Source organism: Saccharomyces kudriavzevii (genome assembly GCF_947243775.1).
Source record: "Saccharomyces kudriavzevii IFO 1802 strain IFO1802 genome assembly, chromosome: 11".
Classification (NCBI taxonomy): Eukaryota; Fungi; Ascomycota; class Saccharomycetes; order Saccharomycetales; family Saccharomycetaceae; genus Saccharomyces; species Saccharomyces kudriavzevii.
The window spans coordinates 23,891-47,801 of record NC_079282.1 but is presented as its reverse complement, the minus strand read 5'-3'; the positions used below and the strand labels follow the sequence as shown (position 1 = coordinate 47,801).

General features: G+C 39.6%; 10 protein-coding genes and 1 non-coding gene across 11 annotated transcripts; 5 read left to right on the top strand and 6 right to left on the bottom strand.

The window, feature by feature from the left end:
- Nucleotides 1-30: 30 nt before the first annotated feature.
- EAP1 (Eap1p) lies at nt 31-1,932 on the bottom strand (the record flags this gene model as incomplete). Its single annotated transcript, XM_056229232.1, has 1 exon — nt 31-1,932. The coding sequence occupies one exon, from the start codon at nt 1,930-1,932 to the stop codon at nt 31-33; it is 1,902 nt and encodes a 633-aa protein (XP_056083271.1).
- Nucleotides 1,933-2,290: 358 nt separating this feature from the next.
- LOS1 (Ran GTPase-binding protein LOS1) lies at nt 2,291-5,590 on the bottom strand (the record flags this gene model as incomplete). Its single annotated transcript, XM_056229231.1, has 1 exon — nt 2,291-5,590. One exon carries the CDS (start codon nt 5,588-5,590, stop codon nt 2,291-2,293), a length of 3,300 nt encoding a protein of 1,099 aa, XP_056083270.1.
- A 233-nt stretch (nt 5,591-5,823) lies between these two features.
- On the top strand, nt 5,824-6,627 carry ADD66 (Add66p; the record flags this gene model as incomplete). Its single annotated transcript, XM_056229230.1, has 1 exon — nt 5,824-6,627. One exon carries the CDS (start codon nt 5,824-5,826, stop codon nt 6,625-6,627), a length of 804 nt encoding a protein of 267 aa, XP_056083269.1.
- An 85-nt stretch (nt 6,628-6,712) lies between these two features.
- Nucleotides 6,713-7,474, bottom strand: EMC3 (ER membrane complex subunit EMC3; the record flags this gene model as incomplete). Its single annotated transcript, XM_056229229.1, has 1 exon — nt 6,713-7,474. One exon carries the CDS (start codon nt 7,472-7,474, stop codon nt 6,713-6,715), a length of 762 nt encoding a protein of 253 aa, XP_056083268.1.
- Nucleotides 7,475-7,693: 219 nt separating this feature from the next.
- On the bottom strand, nt 7,694-8,506 carry CBT1 (Cbt1p; the record flags this gene model as incomplete). The annotated part of the gene is made up of 1 exon (XM_056229228.1): nt 7,694-8,506. One exon carries the CDS (start codon nt 8,504-8,506, stop codon nt 7,694-7,696), a length of 813 nt encoding a protein of 270 aa, XP_056083267.1.
- A 349-nt stretch (nt 8,507-8,855) lies between these two features.
- On the top strand, nt 8,856-8,927 carry Skdi_11.trna1T. Its single transcript has one exon. It is a non-coding gene; the product is annotated as a tRNA-Thr (tRNA).
- A 401-nt stretch (nt 8,928-9,328) lies between these two features.
- Nucleotides 9,329-13,216, top strand: STE6 (ATP-binding cassette a-factor transporter STE6; the record flags this gene model as incomplete). The annotated part of the gene is made up of 1 exon (XM_056229227.1): nt 9,329-13,216. The coding sequence occupies one exon, from the start codon at nt 9,329-9,331 to the stop codon at nt 13,214-13,216; it is 3,888 nt and encodes a 1,295-aa protein (XP_056083266.1).
- Nucleotides 13,217-13,399: 183 nt separating this feature from the next.
- UBA1 (E1 ubiquitin-activating protein UBA1) lies at nt 13,400-16,477 on the bottom strand (the record flags this gene model as incomplete). Its single annotated transcript, XM_056229225.1, has 1 exon — nt 13,400-16,477. The coding sequence occupies one exon, from the start codon at nt 16,475-16,477 to the stop codon at nt 13,400-13,402; it is 3,078 nt and encodes a 1,025-aa protein (XP_056083265.1).
- A 988-nt stretch (nt 16,478-17,465) lies between these two features.
- Nucleotides 17,466-18,920, top strand: TRP3 (bifunctional anthranilate synthase/indole-3-glycerol-phosphate synthase; the record flags this gene model as incomplete). The annotated part of the gene is made up of 1 exon (XM_056229224.1): nt 17,466-18,920. One exon carries the CDS (start codon nt 17,466-17,468, stop codon nt 18,918-18,920), a length of 1,455 nt encoding a protein of 484 aa, XP_056083264.1.
- A 323-nt stretch (nt 18,921-19,243) lies between these two features.
- SAC1 (phosphatidylinositol-3-phosphatase SAC1) lies at nt 19,244-21,115 on the bottom strand (the record flags this gene model as incomplete). The annotated part of the gene is made up of 1 exon (XM_056229223.1): nt 19,244-21,115. One exon carries the CDS (start codon nt 21,113-21,115, stop codon nt 19,244-19,246), a length of 1,872 nt encoding a protein of 623 aa, XP_056083263.1.
- Nucleotides 21,116-21,545: 430 nt separating this feature from the next.
- Nucleotides 21,546-23,699, top strand: DOA1 (Doa1p; the record flags this gene model as incomplete). Its single annotated transcript, XM_056229222.1, has 1 exon — nt 21,546-23,699. The coding sequence occupies one exon, from the start codon at nt 21,546-21,548 to the stop codon at nt 23,697-23,699; it is 2,154 nt and encodes a 717-aa protein (XP_056083262.1).
- Nucleotides 23,700-23,911: the final 212 nt, after the last annotated feature.

Genomic DNA, 23,911 nt, shown 5'->3' with positions numbered 1-23,911 from the left:
TTTCCGTTACAAATTTACCGGTTACTTATTTCATTTCATGTTCTTTCTAGAGTTTAATCCTGGAGGTAACTGATTTGTACCATTTTTGTTATTAGAATTAACAATAGATGCCATTGGCATAGGGCCGCTTCCAAAGCCTTGTTGGAAATTAGGAGGGAAATTACCCTGTAGTATCATATTTGGATAAGGTGGCTGCGGTTGTTGACCTGCTCCTGGTAACATACCATTTGGTGGCATGGGAAATCTTTGTGGCAATGGTGGCATTGGACCGTTAGGAAAATTAGGATGCATGGGAAAAAATCCGGGAGGTGGGGGTGGTGGCATGAATTGTTGATGAGGTAAATTTGTTGCCGCTGGTGCCGTTTGTTTTCCTTTGTTATTCCTGTTTCCATTTGGGTTTTTATTCTGCCTTGGCTGCTTGTCATCCTTCTTATTTACATCTTTAGGATTCTTTTGGAATTGAACAAGGCCCGGTGGAGGTGGCATCATGTGCTGTGGGAAGTTTGGTGGTACTCCCATCATAGGAAATTGGGGGCCTTGATGAGGCATCAGCCCTGGGGGCGGAGGTGGAGTGTTGGTTTCATTTTTGCCCTTATTTAACAGTCCATTAAAAAATGCGCTATTATTAGGAGGATGCTGCGAAAATTCCATTGGTCGCATTTGTTGGGGTTGTTGAGGTTGCTGTTGGAATTGCGGAAGACTCCGCATCTCTTGAGTATCTTTGTCAGAGGCGGATAACAGTTGTGATTCTGCATTTGGGGTACCCGACCTAGATTCTTTGAAAAATGACATCAACCTTGAACCACTTTGATGTGGTGTGCTGTTGCCATCATTATTTGGTGCAGACGCGTTTGTTGATGGCGCCTGATTATTGGTATCTAATGAAGGCAATGAAGTAGCAGATTTATTGAAAAATGATGAAAAGCGTGATGATGAACTTTTGCCCAAATCTGAGTTTGTTTCTATATCATTAACTTGTTCTATATTAGCCTTAGAAATGGCTGGCTGCCCGATGGGAATGACAGGAGTTTGTTCTAAAGGTTCCTCTTTCTTATCTTGCCTCTTCAGGTTCAAGAAATCTGTTATCGAACTAGAACCGCTTGGCATGGCAGGTCTTAAATCGGCAGGATTCTCCTGCGTGGAGCTTTCTCTAGGGGCGATAGCAGTTGCGCTGCTGATTCCCTTAGCTTTTGAAATTTTCTTCAGGTCTAGTTCTTTCATCTTTGCCTTCCAGTCTTCGAAATCTGCAATTGAATGGCCGACATCACCGCCTAATTGCAGATTCTTGTCCATTTCCAGCATTTCTTGGTCAATTTTTTTGTCTTCATCGTCCTGTTGAGATCTTCTTTTGCCCCCCTGCATATTTTTGCTTCTACTCATTCTCCTCTCATCATTTTTACCGTTTTTATAACCTGATTTCCAGTTGCCTCCGCCATTAGTCCCGTTGAAATGATGGTTATTGGCATGCTTTTGATCCGGAGGGCCCATGCGCAATCGCCAAAACTTTCTCTTAGGTAGACTCTTCACAAGCTCCGTAATAAGTGAGTCTTCTTCAAATGAGGCGTTTGTTAAAGATGGTTTCAAATGGTAAAGTTCGTTCATGGAGTAGGCGTAGGTTTTATATTGAAGCTCCATTGGTTTATAGTTCGTTATAGGGTCCGTCAAACTACTGAAATTTAGCATGGCCGTTTTCTTATTTTTTTTATTACTGCCTTCTCTGTTGTTGGCACTCGTCGCAATGGAGTTGTTAGAGCTATCCGTCAAAGAGTTCACGCTACTGATTGGTTTCTCTTCTCTGTCCTTTTTAGCTAATTTTTGAAATAGAGTCGAGATGGCTTGCTGAGATTTGTGAGTAGCGGCTGCAACATCGTTGTCCGGTGATTCACCGGACAAGTGGGTGGCTGATATAATTGAAGGGTCGTTGAGTTCCATTGTGTGGGTTAAAGTCCTAATATGCTAGTCCTTTGTGTCCTGTGGAAGCAAGAACGTCTACTCTCGCTTATTTCTCACCTGATCCTTTTTGAAGCTTCCAACGAAATTCTTTAAAATTCGAAAACCCAAAACGTTTGTCACTCTTTACGTGGTTAATGAAGAACGTACAGTAGATATCAAGAGTAATAGCATGTCACATAATGTAAGATAATAGGATAAGGCCATATCTTACCACTGTTCTTGCATGATAAATGTGAATTTAAAGTTAATGATAATCTAATTACATAACATAGATGTAAGTATTAGCATAAATATAACTACAATCTTTTCTTGTTTTCTTTTATTCTGGGCATGAAAGCTATTGATCCTGCTTCAAAACTGAAATGAAATTATCTACAAACCATTTTTCAAATTGCTTCTGACCCATTGTGGTTAACATATTGACCAATTGAATGCTTAGTTCTTGGGGTAACTGTATTTGTGGGAGATATATCTGCGTGAGGTACTTTACACATTCGTTTTCATTTGTAGTTGGATTATTGTTAACGAGAAATAGCTCTCTCAGTAATCTTGCCAGATCAGATGCCATAGTCTTAAAGTTCCCCTCCTTGATATTGAACTTGTATATTGGATTAAACGGGATTTCAAAAATCATCGGGACACATTTCATGATGAAAAATTCATTGAGACCATCGATTTTCAAGTTGGGGTCTCTGTTGATATCATCATTGTCCAAACATGAACCGCTCCCAAAACATTTGATGAAGTTGCACAACACATTCAGGGAGACTTTCATCATCGACGTTTCTTGAATTTCTTGTGGTGTGTAAGTGACTAAATCGTTTAATGTAATTGGCAGAATGGATCTGTTTATATCTGATAACAGTATTGAAGTAACAGAATTATTAGTGAATGATTGTAAAAATGTGTAATATGCCTTTTTCAACAGTACTTTATCTCTATATGAATCAGTGACGACAATATTCTTATTTGCGGAGGCTGTGGTAGTAAGAGTATTGTCTATAGATTTATTAATGCTTGCTTGTTGGTGGTGCTGCTCATCAATCTCTTTGATAATAGAGTGAACTTTGTTAATTAATGGAGAAAGTAATTGATTGAATAACTGGTAACAGTCCAAGTCTGCGTGGAACATGTGGATCAGTTGAGATAAAAACCCAAGGAAATCAATCATCTCCCATGACTTTAAATCTGTGGATGATAAGATCAACTCAATCAATTTATTGATGAATGGTAAAATCTTGTTATTTAGAATTGGAATTAGTCTGGCAAAGGTAAATCTAGACGCATCTCGAATATTTTCGAATTTATTGAAAAAAGAAAATGTTACTAGTATAACCTCAGCGATATTGGAGAATTTATGGATTAAAGAATCGTTGATTAACTTTTTATTAACCATCATATTGTTAACTTGATTTTCAGGGACCAAGCCTATGTGCAAACCTCTAGCCAAAGTACCAATAGCCATTAAAATATGATGACATTCCAAAATTACGACTGGTGAAGCTCCCTGGGTGATACAGCCTTCTAATTGCGTGAATAGTGGTGTTAATATCTGATCTAATATATCGTAATCCATGCTATCAGCAGCGGTAGCAGGGTCATGACTACTATTGTTCAGTGTGACTATGAAACCAATACCTTCGAAAATGTACAGTTGATTATCGAAAATTGTATCATTGTCATCTGTCCCTTGTGCGTTAATAGAGGTAACTTTTATTTGGAGTAGCGGGCTTATTTTATTAGTGATTTCATTGACTAGACTTTTATTTGTGAATAAAATCTTCTTCAAATTAATTCTCGTTAGTTTTAAAAACCTCGTAAACAAATACCACGATCTAAGTCTAACGTTTTCTCTCTTATTGAACATAGCAAATGGGCTCATAAAAATATTCAAGATCAGCAGATATTTCTCATCGTCATCAGTAGCGCTTGCCGTGTTAGCGCTTGTTGAAAATATGAAGTTATAATTCTTTACAATTAGTTCCATGAACAGAATTTGAATTTGCTCGTTATCGATTGTCAATAAGAAATCTTTCATCATTAATAGTTCATTCAAAAATCGTACTAAGGTTAATGAAGGCTGTGAAGTCATAATTTCATTTTTGTTCAGGCCAAAGTAGTTGTTCTTGATACATTCGCTTAGATTAAAGATTTGATAAATAGTAAGTTCAAAAACCTGCCAGCTTTCGTTTTTGCAGTTCATCAGGTTCGTGGAAATTTCTTGGGTGATGTTATTTGCAAATAGAATTGGATCAATCACCACTATAATCTCCTGAAAAATTTTCAATTTAAATCTTATAGCTTCATTAAATTCTTCGAAATCATCCTGTGTGATTTCGTCGTCTGAAAACTTCATTCTTTTGAAACAAATCTGTTGGAAGTTATTTAAAAAATCCTTATGCAATGGTAAAAAATTTTGAGAAGATGACTTATATTTCTTCAAAAAAGCCAGATAGTTTGACCAGAATGGGAATGTGTTTCCTGTTATTGAGTCGAACTCATTATTCATGAATTCCAAAAGTATTGGTATTATCTTCTCTAATAAAATCGTATCGACGTTTGAAATTACAGATTCCTTGTATAAAGTATCCAGTTTTGGATCATCATTAGTCTGTTCGATAATAATGGTGAATTCCATCCCAAATGACGTGATTAACTTGACCAAACTCTCCCAGACTTCCAAATTATCGAATGTAATGATTTGAGGGTTCATTGATATGGATTGATGATAATAGCTCAATTCGTTAGTCAGATTTATCATATTCAAAAAAGCCAGCTTGTCCATTGGTTTCATTTTCTTGGAGATGATGGCCAGTATGCAATTATGACATGAAATTTTGGTTTCTTTATGATTTAAAAATTTATAAATTAATTGCAAATAATAATTATTCGCATCGATAATTAAATTAATATCGATCCATGAGATGAAGCTCCCTATACAATCCAGAGTAGAATTGATTAATCCAGGACACTGTGAGACAACTTGTTCATCCAGTTTTAAACACTGAAACCAAACATTATTCAATTTCATAATATCATTATCACGCATCCAATCTTTTATATTATTGTTTTTTAATTGAGACTCCTTGGACCTGATGAAACTTTGATCTGCAATCTCTGAATTGATCATCAGACAAAGCTTGTTAAAGAATTCAAGGCCTAAAAGACTGTTACCATCAGTAGTCGGACTGATACTGGAAATGGCTGAATCAACTTGGAAAAGATTCATCAGATCATCAAAAAAACTATTCCACTGGTTTCCGTTACAATCGCTGTACATCAACATAAACAAAGTAGTCAGAACTTCGGAAATCTTATTCATCAAGAAATCAGGTAATTTAGCTTGCTTATTGGCCAAGACTTGAAATTTAAGCCATTTAGTGATTTCAAACTTTATCAAATTCAAGCCGTTTGCATTGGCATTTAAGCCCTCTCTCATCAATTCAATCAAAGTGGACAGCCCATAAAACTTCAGCAAATCATTTGAGTTCTCATTAATGACTAGTGATATAAAGATCTCCATTGCATTATCTGAGGATTTAATCTCATTTAGTAGCTCGATGGCCTGTCTTTTGGTAGCCACATCTGAGCGTGGATCGTTCACTGCATTTACCAGCTGCTGAATCCGTTCTAGCATTCCTCGATCTGACTGGAAACACTTGTTCTATAAGTTGCCTATAGCCAACTTTTCAAAACTAACTGATGTAATATGAAAAAATTTTAGTTTTTTTGTCTTATAGTTTTTCAATTTTTCGGTTTGAGTCTGAAAATTGATCCCACAATGAGTAATCTCCAAAAAAAAAGCCACCTATACCAAAAATAAGGATATTCACGTTCAAAAAGAACAACACACACCCAAAAGAAGATACGATGAGTTACTTGATTTTGCCCTTGGTGAGTGTTGGGAATATACCGCAGTTGAGTGTCGACTGGCTGCTCAATTCGCAGTCGAATGAGTGGGAATATCTGGAGGCGTTAGATTCCAAGTATCTAGTGGAATTCGTGGGACCGCTAGATAGGCCAGAGGATGGTAGCAAGTCCCTCTATCCAGACGTTGAAATGAAGTATAGTAGCGCTCTGGAGGTTTTTTACAACAAGAAACGAGGAATTTATGCCATACAACAACGAACACCTCTGGTGTCGGGAAACTATTTGAATAATTTCATCGTAGAGGTCATTGTGCCACTCTTGAGCAAGTATAATGTGTCGGAGTTATGCATCTGGGACTCTTTAAGTGCGATGGAGGACGAAAACGGTGTGATAGTGCACCCAGACGAGATATTTTCGCTGGGTGAATTTCATTTCGACGATGAGGCCGATCTCCTTTCAAAGCTCCATCTCGACGATCAAGGGTCAATGGTCAACAATTGGTTGAGGTTTACTCCAGCGAGTTTCCAAGACAAGATATCTATCGATCAGCCGATTTTCAAGATTCTTTTCCAAATACTGAATGCTGTACAAAGATGCTGTACTCTTCACAGCATCAAGTACTGTAACTGTTTAGCCAATGAAGGAGACAACTCGTTGGATTCGCAACAGTTCCTGCAATGGATAATTTCTCAAAGGGTTGTCAAAAGCCTACCAACAATAAAGAAATTTGTTAGGCCCTTGTCATGGAAAGGTGTGTACGGAGTAGCAGATACCAGAGATAAATTTAAAGATTTGTACAGTTGAAACCAAGAACTATCTGTTGATATATATATATATATATATGTATATAGATTAGATACATATACATTTGTGCATACGTAGCAGCGACTTACATATACTGCTTCAGAACTCTTTGCTCGACGTTATCAAGACAGGTTTCATGTTGAATTATGGTTAAATCGTTGGCCATTGCATGCATGGCCTTGTCCACCTGTGACTGTGGAGGGCCCTGAGCACCTTGTGGCCCGCCCACTCCGGCTTGTACCCCCATATCCTGGTCATTCAACCCAATCAAGTTGTAAACTGGATTCAACCCGAGCACAGAGATGAAATACCATGAGATAGAACTGACCCATCTGACGTCTAGGTCCTGACAAACAATACCGGTTTGTAACATTTCTTTGAACTTGGCAGTTAAAGGAAAGGGAAGTTGCATAAGAATGAATCCAGCGAAGAAATGGTTGACCCACCACATGATAATGGTCTGAGGGATGAAACTTGCCATGTTTCCCTTCGCCATGTTCATCATGGCATTTGACATGCTGGGATCGTTGAAGGGATTGGGCATTTCTGCAGCAGCCGTGCCATCCTGCTGCTTGGCCTTGGCCAAATGTCTTTCCTCGGTAAGATCCTTGATAAGAAATTCTCTCTTGACAGCGAAAGCCTCTGCAGATAGATTCCCGCCGTTTCCAATCAATAATTGTGCCCACTGCAAGTATTGCCATTCAGTTAGCTTCACTCTTGGTTGCACTTCATTGGCACTATTCCCCGTTATGAGCGTCATGATGTACTGTTTGAGCACACCCGTCAACACCATGACAATCGAAATAGGCAACAATACCCAATACTTCAGCTGGTCATCCAATAACATACGTGGCGTGCTGGATTGCTGGATATTCCGTGGTTATCGATATGGACCCCGAAGAGAAGTTGTTCTAGTTGTGCTAAATCATTCTTCTTAACATTACATTACTTTGTTGTATTGTTTTCGTTCTTAGTGAGCTGGGCAATGTCCAGCCCAATAACCATTAAATAACAAGCAATATATATAAATATTTATAAGTTTGCGGTTCCCTGTCCATGATACCGTTTATTTTTGCTTTCGAGTGAATATGAGCCAGTTATGACCGCCGTGATCGGTAACTGAGGGCGAGGTCATTTGGTTTGTGGCCAATTGGTCCAGTAAAAGCTTGACTTGCGATTTAATGGGCGTGCTCTCATCCAGAGGTCCATCCTGAGTGTTCGCTCGTGCTATCTTCAGAAGTTTCCAATAGTCCAAGTTGCGGTACATTCGGGAAGACTCCTCCAACAAAGGTTGGATGTAGGAGACTGCTTCGTTTATGCCGGCTTCACCGCCAGCACTACTTGCCACGGAGCGGTTGGGCCCGGAATTGATGTTTATGCCAATGGTATGCACCCTCAACCTTATCGGCACGCTAGGCATACTTTTGAATAAAATCAATTTCGACAGATATGGGATGTCCTGCACGGTTTGGAACAGGCACCGATACTCGTGTGCTGACCCACTAGGGTCTGTGAGGAATTCCAGTCCCAGGCACCGGCCCATGGCGAAGTTTCTTAGCCTTTTCTTCATGAAGACAGTCGGAAACTTGTCGTTTATAGCACCCTTAACTACGGCCTCTCTTATGAACTCCTTCCATAAATAGGGCAGACTGTAGGAGGAATCCGTCGTGGAAACAGCACCGCTGCTTTCCCAATCGTAAAGCAAAAAGGTGTTGTATTCATTCAAGTACTCCTGGTATTTGTTCTCACATAGTTTTTCCTTTATCTTGCACTTGAGTTTAAAGCGTTGTCCGCTCGTTACTTTGCCATATTTCAGTACAAACTTGGGCGTCTTTAGGGCTTTCAAAACTTCGCTGCTACACGTTCCGTAGCTTACCATACTTGCGCTCTCAGTATGTCCTCTTTCCTCTTTTGTTCTTTTTCACTCTAAAGCACAATAAGACTATGATGCATCAGAAAGACAAAATAGATAAAATAGACTTGAAGAAAAACTGGAAAAACGAAATTAACATATATATGTATGATCACACTTGACCGTCATACATTCTTGGATCTTTTCGAGTGGGCATGAAATGCCTTGTCGCTTGAGTATACCTAAATACTGTCACTGAAGTTTATAAGGAAGTGCTGTCAATCTCAAGGAGCTCGCTTTGCATATATGATTCAGAGTAATCAAAATCTCTACATAATACCTTAAGAACAAAATCTCCTCCTATAAAAATTACTCAGCCCTTTTGGCCAAGTGGTAAGGCATCGCACTCGTAATGCGGGGATCGTGGGTTCAATTCCCACAGAGGGCAGTTAATTTTATTTTTTTCTCTTTTTGTTAGAGTCAAAGATCACCTTAAGCTCTCCTATTTTTCTCATTGTGATAGAAGAGCGATTGACCACACCGGCAGATAAGTCGTTGTACCTTTTCTGTGTTTACTCTGGTACTCCTCAATTTTTTGTTTACATGTATGTCTTCATCGAAAAAAGTTTTTTGTTTGGTTTTTTATCATGTAATTACCTAATTAGGAAATTTACACGGCTCATTGCGTATTGACAGATGTTTCAAATATGAGATTGCTGCTACATCGCCATGAAACATTTGAATGTTCGAGTTTATAAACCGGGACGTAAGCATAGTGATTTATGCTGCCTTTCTTTTCAAAGAGGCTGTAGGTAGCCTAAAAGTTTCAAATAAGAAAGAGAGCATAGAATGAACTTTCTTCGAAATTTTAGGAATACAAGACGCTATCACATCTTCCAGAACTTGAGCGTATGTAAGGACTACAAGCTATTATTGATGATGTTGATAAGTACCGTGGCGACGGGCCTGGTGCCGGCAGTCACTTCTATTTTAACAGGCAGAGTGTTTGATCTACTATCAGTCTTTGTGCTTAGTGGATCTCATCATGATTTATACCGGCAGCTGCTACAAAGGTCAATGGCGGTAATGGCACTCGGGGTTGCTTCTGCGCCCGTTATGTGGCTTTCATTAACATCCTGGATGCACATTGGCGAGAGACAGGGCTTTAGAATACGGTCGATGTTACTGGAGGCATATTTAAAGAAAAAGCCCATCGAATGGTATGATGCTAACGAAACATTACTAGGAGATTTTACTCAAATAAACAGGTGCGTGGAAGAGCTAAGATCAAGTTCAGCGGAGGCATCTGCCATAACTTTTCAGAATCTCGTTGCCATATGCGCGCTTATAGGGACGTCATTCTTTTATTCCTGGTCATTGACTTTGATCATCCTATGTAGTTCCCCCATAATTGCTCTTTTTGCAGTAGCATTTTGCAGAATGATCCACATATATACAAAGAAGGAGAATACCGAAACAGGTAAAGCGGCCCAGTTGCTTACATGGTCAATGAATGCCGCTCAGTTGGTGAGATTGTATTGTACCCAGCCTTTGGAAAGGAAAAAATTTGAAGAGATTGTTTCAAATTGTAACACTTTCTTTATTAAGAGTTGCTTCTATTTAGCTGCAAATGCTGGGGTGCTACGGTTTTTAACGCTGACTATGTTTGTACAAGGATTTTGGTTTGGCTCAACCATGATCAGAAAGGGCAGATTGAATATTAATGATGTCATTACTTGCTTCCACTCCTGTATTATGTTAGGCACCACCTTAAATAATACCCTACATCAAATAGTAGTTCTTCAAAAGGGTGAAGTAGCTCTAGAGAAAATCATGACTTTATTAGAAAACGGACCTAAACGAAATACTTCGAATACTATAGAACTTTACCAACCTCTAATAGACTACGCAACTGGTGATTTGGTTTTTGAAAATGTTTCGTTTGCATATCCAAGTAGACCTACTGAAACTATTTTGCAGAACGCTGGTATAAAATTTCCTGGAGGTCAGTTCACCTTTATAGTTGGTAAATCAGGCTCTGGTAAATCTACAATATCTAATCTATTATTGAAATTTTACGATGGCTATGATGGATCAATATCTATCAACGGCCGCAATATTCAAACAATCCCACAAAAATCGTTAATTGAGAATATCACCGTTGTAGAACAGCGTTGTACTTTATTTAATAATACCCTTAAAAACAATATTCTTTTAGGTTCGACAGGTTCGATAAGAAACGCCGATTCTAACACTATCGACAATAACAATTTAATCAAGGAAGCCTGCAGAATGGCCCTTCTGGATAGGCTTATTTTAGATCTCCCTGATGGACTAGAAACAATAATCGGGAGTGGAGGGATTACACTAAGTGGTGGCCAACAGCAAAGGGTTGCTATAGCACGTGCATTCATCAGGGACACTCCAATATTATTCCTGGACGAAGCTATCTCTGCTTTGGATATAGTTCATCGCAATTTACTTATGAAAGCGATTCGACATTGGAGGAAAGGAAAGACTACAATTATATTGACACATCAATTGAGCCAAATTGAAGCTGATGATTATTTGTATCTAATGCAAGACGGTAAAGTCATTGAAAGCGGTATCCAGTCGGAATTATTAGTGGATTCTACCACCACATTTAGTAAATGGTACCATCTACAGGAAGACTATTTTGATGCAAAAACTGTTGTAAATACAAAGACTGAAGAAAAATCCATATCCACCATGGAAAGTTTTAACTCTCAATTGAAAACTCCAAAATTTGAATCAGGCCTAAACAATCTAGGATATGATGAAGCTGATCGCCTATCCTTCTATGAAACAGTTCATCTGCGGAGATCGAACAACAAGACAAGAAGAATAAGAATCGGGGATGATAACCATGAATATGCAGTAAAACAACAGAATGATATCGAAAACGCAAATGGCCCGCAAATCTTGAGCGTTTCTCACATAATGAAAACAATGATCAAAAGCATCAGATACAAAAAAATTCTTATCTTAGGGTTGCTATGCTCTCTTATTGCAGGCGCCACAAATCCCGTTTTTTCGTACACGTTCAGTTTCTTGCTAGAAGGTATTGTTCCATCCACGGATGGAAATACTAGTTCTTCATTTTACTTAGCGAAATGGTCATTTGTTGTTCTTGGTGTCGCTGCAGCAGATGGTATTTTTAATTTCGCCAAAGGATTTCTATTAGGCTATTGTAGTGAATATTGGATTATGGACCTTAGGAACGAAATCATGGAAAAAGTAACGAGAAAGAATATAAACTGGTTTTCTGGTGAGAACAACAAGGCAGCTGAAATTTCTGCACTAGTTATGAATGATTTGAGAGATTTGAGGTCTTTGGTCTCAGAATTTCTGAGTGCAATGACTAGCTTTATTACTGTGTCAACTATAGGGCTAGTATGGGCATTGATATCAGGTTGGAAGTTAAGTTTAGTCTGTATATCAATGTTCCCATTGATAATAATCTTCTCAGTCATTTATGGCAGCAGTTTGCAGACATATGAAACCGATTACAAGTCATCGGTCGCTCAATTAGAAAATTGCTTGTATCAAATTGTCACTAGTATCAAAACCATCAAGTGTTTACAGGCTGAGTTTCATTTCCAATTAACGTACCATGATATGAAGACTAAAATGGAGGGGATTGCTTCTAAACGTGCCATTGCCACAGGGTTCGGTGTATCTATGACAAACATGATTGCTATGTGTATTCAGGCTATTCTTTATTACTATGGATTAAAGCTGGTCATGGTTCATGAGTATACTTCAAAGAAAATGTTTGCAACCTTCACTTTGTTATTGTTCACTATTATGTCGTGCACTACTTTAGTGGGCCAAATTCCTGATATCAGTCGAGGCCAACGTGCTGCCAGTTGGATTTACAGAATTCTCGATGAAGCCGAGTGTACTCTAGAGATTGAAGACAATAACGGAAGAGTACTAGGCATAAGTGGCGGTACGTATTATGGTAACTCGAATAAGCCTATCGTTTCGATACAAAATCTGACATTTGCATACCCATCCGCGCCTAATATCTCTATTTATAAACGCATGGATCTTAACATGTTTTGTGGACAGACAGTGGGTATTGTGGGTGAGTCAGGTTCAGGAAAGTCTACGCTAGTTCTTCTATTAACCGGGCTTTATGCTTGTAAAGTAGGATGTATCGAGATAGACGGCACAGACGTAAATGACTGGAATTTGACAAGTCTAAGAAGAGAAATCTCAGTTGTTGAGCAAAAGCCATCTTTATTCGATGGTTCCATTAGAGACAACCTGACCTACGGTTGTCTTGGCCAAATGCCTGATTTTGAATTGTATGACGCATTGAAATATGTGGGAATCTATGACTTTGTAGCTTCGCTGCCTCAGAGTTTGGATACACGTATTGATACGAATCTATTGTCAGGTGGACAAGCCCAAAGACTTTGCATAGCCAGAGCGCTACTAAGAAAATCGAAAATTCTGATCTTAGATGAATGCACCTCAGCCTTGGATTCCGTCAGTTCCCGTATTATTAATGATATTGTTAAAAAGGGACCACCCGCTCTATTGACTATGGTTATAACGCATAACGAAGAGATGATGAGGTGTTGTTCCTCAGTCGTCGTTTTCAAAGATGGCAAAATAGTTGAGGAGGGAAGCTTTGATACTTTATATAATGATCATAAAGAATTATTTCGAATTATTTCTCCGGCAGAAGTAGTTGAACGCAAGTAAATATAAAAAAGGACAAGGCTTACTTAGGCTTGAAGACAGTGTGAAAAAAATTTCTAATAATAATTATTCTTTTTCACTAAAGAAAAGGTTGTGTAAAGTCATACATATATAGATAACATGTAGTATTGTGTAGTTGATATTTTTTATATTTTATTTTGTTTTGGTCAGGCAGAGTTGAGTTACTCAAAGATGAATGGTGATAAATGGGACTTCAACATCTTCACCCTCCTTATCATCTGCGCAGATTTCTAGGATCATTGTTGATACATGCGCTGGGATATCTTTTTTAGTCACCAATTTAACTAATTGAGTAATTGGTAAATTTAATCTTTCTTTCAGTTTTTTTTGTGGGAAAAATGATGCATAAAGCAGAGAAACGCCATACGAAAGCATCGTAATCTCTAAACCCTCATCTTTCTCAAAATGTTCGATTAACTGACTTAATTTGATATCTCCTTTTATATCAAACCTATCCCAAATTTTATCGTACGTCTTATTGTTATATTCTCCCTTTGGTGAGGCAATTGGCTCCGAGAAACCGAAAAATGGCAACGCTAGATTAACAAAGCCATTTCTATATTGTTCAATGTCCGTCTTGTTATCCACCAATTTATATAACTCCAAATTAACTAAGCCAGTAACTAAGCAAGTAGTCGTTGCGATGGCAGGAATGATACGGCCAGCGATAAATTTAGTCTTTTGGCGGTCGGCAGTTTCAATGAAGTAGTTTTGAGCTCTACAATTAGAACATGCAGTTATGAATTCAATATGATGATTGGTGTCATCATCCTTTTCAAAATCGACAGGTTCTAGTTTAAAGCCAGCCAAAGTGGAAGGATCTGGTAGAGACGATGCCAATTGATCAATTTCATCAGAACCATTCATAGCATTGGCATTTGGATCTGGATCGTCATCGCTAACTTGAATTTTCAGGTTTGCATTTGGAGTGAACTCTGAAATAATCATGTGATCGATGACAAGCTTGTATTCATCCACATTTGGTTCAGAATCGTAGTCATCACTTTTCAGACCATAGTTGAATGCACGCAATTTGGCGCCTGCTACGACAAAGTGGAAATGATCAGTATTATAAATATTAAACTCTAATGGTGTTGGAGCACGCTTGGCACCGGACCAAAATGGTTCACCGTTAGAAGTCTTGGCGTCCTTCGGGAAGTTGAATAATAACTGCTTGATATCGTGGTTAAATTTCTTTTCAAATTCCAATCTTGCCCACTTGATACAATCTTCGAAATTGTATGGCCTGTTGGACAAAGATTCTGAAATAGATTCAAGGATCCCTTTTACATCACCACTTTGCTTCAACGTTTGCTCGACAAAATTTGATTGGGTCAAGTACATATTAACGTTTTCAGCGGAATCAGCAAAGTAACCTTGGAACAGAGATTTAGCCCAGGCAATAGTATGATCAATCTTATTAGGAAAAGAGCGCAGAGTACACAATGGAATAGACTTTTCTGGGGGGTCCCTAGAGGAAGAATATGATTCAGTAAGTCTTGGAATAATAACTTGAGTATTACCTTTGGTACCCAGAGTACCAGATTCCAGTAGCGGTTTTCTATAAAAGACACAACGACGGTCCACGTATGTCCTTGCGTCGACGTTATCTAGAGCATTAGTAACAAAATCTAGACTTCCCCAAAACGAATCGTTGAATATTTCTTCAGTTTCGGGGCCGACCTTATCGATCTTAGCATTTATTTTGCCCTTTAAGTCAGGATTCATGATACAGACAGCCTCTGCAGCCACTTCAGATTTGTTCTTCCCAACATCCTTTGGTCTGAATAAGAACTGACGGTTCAAATTAGATTTTTCAATCGAATCGTTATCCGTAACGACAATATAACCATCTGAACCAGAACCTAGCCCTAAAAGCGCCCAGTTTTTCAACATCTCGCAACCAATAGCACCGGATCCAACAAGGAAAACTTTTGAGTTAGCTATTTTCTTTTGGAACTCCAAACCAAACACGGCGATTTGGTTATCGTAACGAGAGTTTATTGGCCGTGTGGTCTTTTCATTTCTTGGGAAATCGTTGGAATCTGGCAACGACTCTAAGGAATCGAAATACATGATTTGCTTCAATGGAGTAAATTTACCAGAACAGGCTTTTAGTACTTCTTGTGCGACAAGACCACCGAAGAACGCTACAACACCAGGAATGTCACCCCTTGCTTGATAGGAAAGTTCTTTGATTAAGTCTTCATTAACCTCTGCACCTTCGCCCAGCACCTGTGGTTGTTGAACGGATAAATCTGTGACCAATTTGATCAACTCTTTGGCGTCTTCGCTATTCATTGTTCTTGGCAGCAGGCCGCTATGTCTAACGGTAAATTGATGTAATGCCTGAAATCCTAAATGCAATTGGGCAGCTCTATCGAATTTAGCGAAATCTGCAAAGACGAATTCAGGACTGGACAATTGCTGCTTGAGCGTTTTGAATGAGATTTTGCGGGGTACTTTGACTTCGGTGAAGATACCACCTTTCTTGTATTCGCCGAACTCCTTAACGGAACCAATTCTGAATGCAAATGGTCCCAAGACTTCAACTTTGAAAAGGGTCCCATCATTCAATTTTTCAAGACCTTCCACTTCGGAAAACCGGACGAAATTGCCATCTTCCAACCCGTGCCTGTTGTCGTCCAACATGGTCACTGTTCCATCCGGCTCGATGTCTGAGATCATGCCAGAACGAGGTTCCTCACCGGTGGGGTCCAACACTGTGAACTCGTCACCAAGGTCTACAAAAACATTACCGAACAAACCTCTTGTCTCCGAGGAAATGAATTTTATATCGGAAGAATGACAGAATTCGTTGATTTTCACCTTATCCTCCAAAGAAACAGTGTCAGTAGCGACCACGACCTGGAATTGACTCAATTGTGTGACATCGTCCAAGGAGTCTAACACATTTACTGGCACGTATGCGTTCAACTCAGCCAGCTTGGCTCTGGTCACCTCTCCCCTCTTTTGACCAACGTCCTTTTCGGTTAAGAAAAATTGTGTAGACAAGTCTGCCAATTGAACCGGCTCAGGGTCAAAAACGGTCATGGACTTGACACCTGCCAGCACAACATTCTTCGCTATCTCAACACCTAATCCCTTCAACCCGAGAATCAACACGTTGGACGTTTGCATTTTCAACATGGCTTCCTTACCCAACACATAAAGTTGACGAGAATAAAGACTTTCGTCGATCTCTCCTGCGGCGGCAGGGACACCACTATCTTTACTGCTCATAGTTATAATTATATGTTCTTTACTTTACTACTGAGGCTACTCTCAATACCGGCTATGGAGTCAGGGATTGGCGGTTGTTCATCCTACTTAATGAGCTTTTTCGATCATTTTCACCTTTTTTTCGCCACCCAACCTTTTGTCACAATACACGAAAGCGTGCGGCAGGGTTACGTAATAATAGCCTTACAAGGAAGCTTTGCTTATATTGTGTTATATACAGCCACGTTAAAAACAAGATCGTGGTCAGTAAGGAGCGGATAGTCAGTAAAAGCGCCCTAAGCTCTACTAAAAACTGGGCTTTAAAAGATGTTTCTCGTCAATTAAAAAATCTGTTGTCCCTATCTGGTTACTCATCATACAAATCCGCTCCATCGCCTCACCATCACTACGCAGTGCAACAAGACGAGTAAGAGACACCAAGACCTGGTTGTCCTGCTGGACAAAGGCATGTCTTGATGTTGTCGTCTCCCTGCGAGGCACTGTTTATTTGCAAGAAAGTATGTTCCTTTTCCTTTTGGGTGTAGATAATTTGAAGTTGATAATTTCTTCTTGCTTTTTTATACTCCACTCCGCTAATTTTTCTCCATTTTTTTTTCACTTTTCTCAGCTTTTTTGTCTTGTTTTTTGTTAGGGCTGAAGAAAAATGCAGCAAGATCGTGAATAATACGAATAATACAATTTGTCGGCAGTGAGTGCTGATGATGAATGATGGCGTGCTTCTTTCTCTTGGCTTGCAAACGTAGACGGTTCCATGCGTCAGTATTGGGTCTCACAGCGTGTCTTTCAAACCCTCGCTGTCCTTCAATATCACTAGAGACGGCGAAGTGTTCTTGCAGTAAATCAATGTTTGATCATCATTATGGCTCGTTGACTCATCCGAGCCCATAACTGATATTAAGGTGCGCACAATATTTTACAAGAGCTTTGTTGTATTCAGGACATTACCCAATCGTCTTAGACACACACAACATCCCCCTGCCCATAAGAAATGTCTGTGCACGCTGCAACAAACCCAATTAATAAGCATGTGGTTTTAATCGACAACTACGACTCCTTCACATGGAACGTTTACGAGTATTTGTGCCAAGAGGGCGCCAAAGTCAGCGTCTACCGTAACGATGCAATCACAGTTCCTGAAATCGCCGCTTTGAGCCCCGACACGTTGCTTATTTCGCCCGGACCAGGCCACCCAAAGACGGATTCCGGTATCTCAAGAGACTGTATAAAGTACTTTGCTGGAAAAATTCCAGTCTTTGGGGTCTGCATGGGCCAGCAATGTATGTTCGACGTCTTTGGTGGTGAAGTTACATACGCGGGTGAAATTGTCCACGGTAAAACATCACTCATCACCCACGATAACTGTGGGATTTTTAAGAACGTGCCCCAAGGTATTGCAGTGACGAGATACCACTCTTTAGCTGGTACCGAAGCATCCCTGCCATCCTGCCTCAAGGTTACTGCTAGCACGGAAAATGGCATCATCATGGGTGTGAGACATAAGAAGTATACAGTGGAAGGTGTGCAGTTCCATCCAGAATCCATCTTGACCGAAGAGGGTCACTTGATGATTAGAAATATTCTGAACATTAATGGTGGCACATGGGAGGAGAATGGCTCGTCTCCTTCAAACTCTATTTTGGATCGCATCTATGCTCAACGTAAAATTGATGTTAATGAACAATCTAAAGTCCCAGGTTTCACTTTGCAAGATTTACAATCAAATTATAACTTAGGTCTTGCTCCACCGGTACAGGACCTCCACGCAAAACTGTCATCATCTCACAACAGAGCCGCCGTTCTTGCTGAAGTCAAGCGCGCATCTCCCTCAAAGGGTCCTATCTGCCTAAAGGCCGTTGCTGCTGAACAGGCTTTGAAATACGCGGAGGCTGGGGCTTCGGCCATCTCCGTATTGACTGAACCCCATTGGTTCCAGGGGTCATTGCAGGATTTAGTCAATGTGAGAAGAATTGTAGACTTGAAATTCTCCCCCAAGGAGAGACCTTGCATTCTAAGAAAAGAATTTATCTTCAGCAAGTATCAAGTCCTAGAAGCAAGATTGGCAGGGGCTGACACCATCCTTCTAATAGTCAAGATGTTATCTCAGCCCTTATTAAAGGAGCTGTACGATTACAGTAGAAAGTTAAACATGGAGCCTCTTGTGGAGGTAAATTCCAAAGAGGAGTTACAGCGGGCTTTGGAGATTGGCGCTAAAGTTATAGGTGTCAATAATAGGGATCTACACTCATTTAACGTGGACCTAAACACCACCAGCAATCTTGTAGAATCTACTCCTAAGGAGGTTCTTTTGATTGCTCTTTCGGGAATCACCACGAAGGAAGATGCGGAGAAATATAAGAAAGAAGGTGTTCATGGATTTTTGGTGGGTGAGGCGTTGATGAAATCAACCGATGTAAAGAAGTTTATTCATGAACTAAGCGAGTGATTGAGACTCGTATGACGTCCCACAGAGTAACAAGCGCCGATTGCTGTAAAACTTGGACGACTTCCCATATATTAATGTAGCCTTTAGAAAATATATAAAAATAAAGATATATAGATATATATAAATATAGAGATAGATCTATACATCTATACGACCGTGAAAGAGATAGTATGTAATGAAAAATAAATAACTCGTCTCTCTTAATGGCAGGCAGCTTTTTTTTTTTATCCTTTGTTTTTACTCACTTTTTTTTTTGGTTTTTATCATTTTTTTTTGGTTTCCGATTAAACAAGTAATCGTCATTCTATCATACACTCAACTCGCTAATCTCTCTTCAAAGGATCTGGCTTGGAAAATTTAGGGCTCTGCGCATATTTTAAACCTTTGAATTGCTGTTCTTTATCATGTGTTTGATGAACAATTAAGAATCCAACATCCACCAATTTAGGCCAGTTGACATATTGGAGACCGTTCTTGAACAAAAAGTTGGTAGATAGCGCCAAGGTGATCGACGCACCAGCAAAGTACAACAAGTTCTTACCATTGGTAAATTTATCCTTGGGGAAAAAAATTGTAGCACCTAAAACAGTCAGGGCGGCACAGATAATCATTGGGATTAGCTGGATATACACAGGCCTTCTGTCGGGAAATGGTGACTTGATGGAGGCAGTATGTGGTCTAAATCCACCAAGGAACAGATCATACGAATCTTGTCTAGGACCATCAGTTAAATTGTTCTGATAGTAACGAGATGCTGAATTCAAAAAATCGTTCAACGCCCCTAGACGTGTACGTTTACCAGTTCTTGTAAAGTCGGTCTTCAAGGCTCCAGTACCTGAGTAAGCAACACTAACTGCATCAGCATTATCGGCCCACAGGTTTTGATAGGATGTCAACAACGTAGTCTTCTCTTCCCAAGTTTTCCCAGCAGCAATGACATTGGCAGCTTCGAATTCCTTTTGCAAAACCCATTGAGCTAAAACTGATTGAACAACATTTGTTCTGTCCAAACAATCCATACAATTTGTTCTGACTACGGAATGTTGCTCACTGATTATCTGAACGGTTTTACCGTTAGAATCAATGACCTTATGAAAGAAATCTTCGTTAGACAATCCCAATTTCTCCAAGTGATCAATTAACAATTTGACTCTATGCCATTGCATCTTACGACATTCATGATGAAAGTCAAAATAGACATAATGAATCCTTGGATCATTTAATGCGTGCACGACGGATTCATAGCCTTCTTTTACGGGCAGTTCATGTCCCTTTTGGTTGACTAGATTAACCAGATAGTTGCTACCATATAATTCTTTTTGTTGATCAAAATGCTTTTTCGTGGCATCTAAGGAGTTCTCTCCAAGAACTAGGTTTGGCTTGTACTTTAAGTTATTGATTTCTGCCCAATATATTGGAACAGACCCTCTTGTTTGTAAAAGGGAAAAAACATGAGTTTTTTCACTCTCTGAGTTCTCAGCAAGTAAAATTTGTTCAGTTTCGTTGAAGTTACCGACATGACCATCTTTGTCAACACCACGACGGAAGTATCTCGTGCCTGCTCTGAATATACTACGCCTGGTAATCAGACCAAGGACAATAGGGGAGGCATTCAAAATGGCATCCACGGTTTTGGCGTACCCATAGATAACGGGTTGAATGAAGGCGTCAATTCTAGAATCTTGATTGGCAAAATTTCTCAAATCTTCAGTCAGGTAATGATTCCAGAAAAACCGCTCATCCGCAGTCTTCCAAGAAGCCAAAGGTCCGATTTTTTCATTTCTTTGTAACGAATTGGTCAAATCATATGTGTATGAGAAATAAAACGTGGAGTTCTTCAAATGTAACTCCAACAACTTGATATACTCGGCCTCTTCAGAATCAATTCTTGAGTTAAATTTGGTGGATACCACGGAATGTTGCAAGATTTTATAGAAAACGTGACCATTAAACCTACCTGTCTCTTCCACGGTATTAGCAATAATAGCATACCTGTTCAACTTCAACTTGATGAACCCCAGCAAGGATGCAATCTTTACCACTTCACCCTGAACAGGAAATTCCTCCGTACTGAGGATTCGAACGTTTTGGTCTTGACTAGCCATATGAACTACTGCGTCATTAGTTCCCTTGCCCTCAGCAGTTTTGAAGAAGATACCATCCCCGTTTTGGACGTACACTACTGGACCTGTCATATTCGGAAGAAAATATACGCGTATTTAAATATTATTGTTACTATTATAAGGATATGGCTTCTCGTCCTTCTCCTATTTCCTTATCTTTGTGTGGTGTTTTACGTCTGCCTTTCAACTTTAACAAAATGGCAACAAACTTGTGGAGGATAAGTAGCAATACAGCAGTATATGCGTATGCTTATGTATGTGAATACTGAAGGGTCTACAGGGTGCTAAAACAATAGGAGCGAGGTTTGGACGTTCGAGAAAGTCGCTACACCTTGATGTTTTCTTTTGCGAGTTTTTCAAAATTTTTCGCACTCGTTCAGAACTCACGAAAAATAAATCATATGAGATTCTAGCATCCTAGTAATAAGGGAAGACTAGGGAATTGGCTGCATATGCATATAATTGTATCTGGCGTTAACCTAGAAAACAGCAGGTGCAAAAAATGGTTTATCAATTGAGTGCAACGCTGAAAGGTCACAGCCAGGACGTCAGGGACGTGGTAGCTCTGGATGATTCAAAGGTGGCGAGCGCTTCGAGAGATGGGACGGTTCGCTTGTGGTCTAAGGATAACGAATGGCAAGGCACAACGGTTTATTCAGGGCAGGAATTTTTGAATAGTGTGTGCTATTATCCCGAGGAACAATTGTTGCTTTTCGGTGGTAAAGACACTATGATCAACGGTGTGCCCTTATTTGCCACCTTAGGGGAGGATCCATTGTATACATTGATTGGCCATCAAGGGAACGTTTGTAGCTTATATTGCCAAGACGGAGTTGTGGTAAGTGGTAGTTGGGACAAAACTGCCAAAGTTTGGAAAGACGGATCATTAGTCTACGATTTACAAGCGCACACCGCCTCTGTTTGGGATGCTAAAGTAGTATCCCTGGCGGAAAATAAGTTTTTGACTGCCTCTGCGGATAAGACGATCAAACTGTGGCAAAATAACAAAGTTATTAAGACATTTGATGGAATCCATAATGATGTAGTAAGACATCTGGCCCTGGTGGATAGTGACCACTTCATCAGCTGTTCTAACGATGGTCTTATAAAATTGATTGACATTCAAACAGGGAATGTGCTGAAGACTTTTGAGGGTCACGAAAGCTTCGTTTATTGCGTGAAGTTACTGCCTAATGGAGACATTGTGAGTTGTAGTGAGGACAGATCAGTTCGCATATGGTCCATGGAAAATGCTTCATTAAAGCAAGTCATTACACTTCCTGCTATCTCAATCTGGTCCGTTGATTCTATGCCCAACGGAGACATTGTAGTAGGAAGTAGTGATAATATTGTAAGAATATTTTCACAGGAAAAATCAAGGTGGGCTTCAGAAAAGGAAATTGATGAGTTATCAAAACAGGTGGAAAAGTCTACCATAAGTTCCAAGACAATGCAATTCGATGAGTCTAAACTATCGCCTTATGAGATATTGCAATCCCCAGGACGCAAGGAGGGCCAGATAGTGGTGGTAAAATCACCTCAAGGTACCATAGAAGCTCATCAATTTTCAAATTCTTCATGGCAAAAAGTTGGTGATGTTGTCGGTTCGGGTACTACCGGAAACGACCAAAAAGTAGAATATGAGGGCAAATCATACGATTATGTCTTTGATGTGGATATTGAAGAAGGTAAGCCTCCTTTGAAGTTGCCTATCAACGTCAATGATAATCCGTATACAGTAACTGACAACTTTTTGGCCCGTTACGAATTACCACTGAGTTATAGGGAGCAAGTGGTACAGTTCATTTTGAAGAATACTAGTGGTATATCATTAGACCAACAGGCCAGCACCGAGAACACTCCATCCATAGCACCGTCATTTTCAACAACAAAAGCGATGAAAGTTCTTCCTGTTAAAAAATATTTGTTCATGGACAACTTCAACCCAGATACCATTTTCAACGGCATTGTGAAGATAAATGCGAGCGAAAAGACATTTGACGATGAAGTTCTGGCACAAATAGGTGGGGCGCTACATGACATCGATGAAAGTTGGGAATTGCTGCTTTCATTTGCTAATACCATAAGCTCCAGCTGGGAAGTCAAAATTCCCGCATACGACATAATGCGATTAATCGTAAAAAAGCTGCCATACTCTTCAGATATTGAAAGTTACATTAAAGAAGGCTTGAGTAACAAAAACATCACCTTGACCATGCTAACCGTGCGTCTCTTGGTGAATTGCTTCAAGAATGAGATATGGGGCGTGAAATTGCTACAATCTGAACAGGTTTATAAGTCGATCTTTGAAACTATAGATACAGAGTTCCCTCAAGCATCTGCTAAGCAATCACAGAATTTGGCCGTGGCCGTTTCCACTTTAATTTTCAACTATTCAGCGCTTGTGATAAGACATCCCTCTGATGTGGAGCTCTTACCAATTGTAGCGGACGCCATGAACACGAAATATGGTCCATTGGAAGAATATCAAGAATGCGAGGAAGCTGCGTACAGAATTGCCGTAGCTTACGGAAATTTGGCAACTGTCGAACCTACATTAAGGCAATTCGCTAAATCCGTAGCTTGGCTTGCGAACATAAAAAGGACCTATGAGAATGTGCCAAGGTTTAAAGATCTATTTGAAGATTTATCTTGATTTATGCGCAGCAATTATATAAAACGGATGACAAACCTACGTAATGAATAATTTTTCTTTTTTCCTTCTTTTTGCCTTCCGGAATAGTAACAATACATTGTGTCATTTTCTGTTAAGCTCGGTAAGAAATAATCATCATGAAATGAAAAAAGATGAGAGAATGGCCATTTTAAGTAACGACAAATGAATAGATGGGAAATATTAAGAGGCTG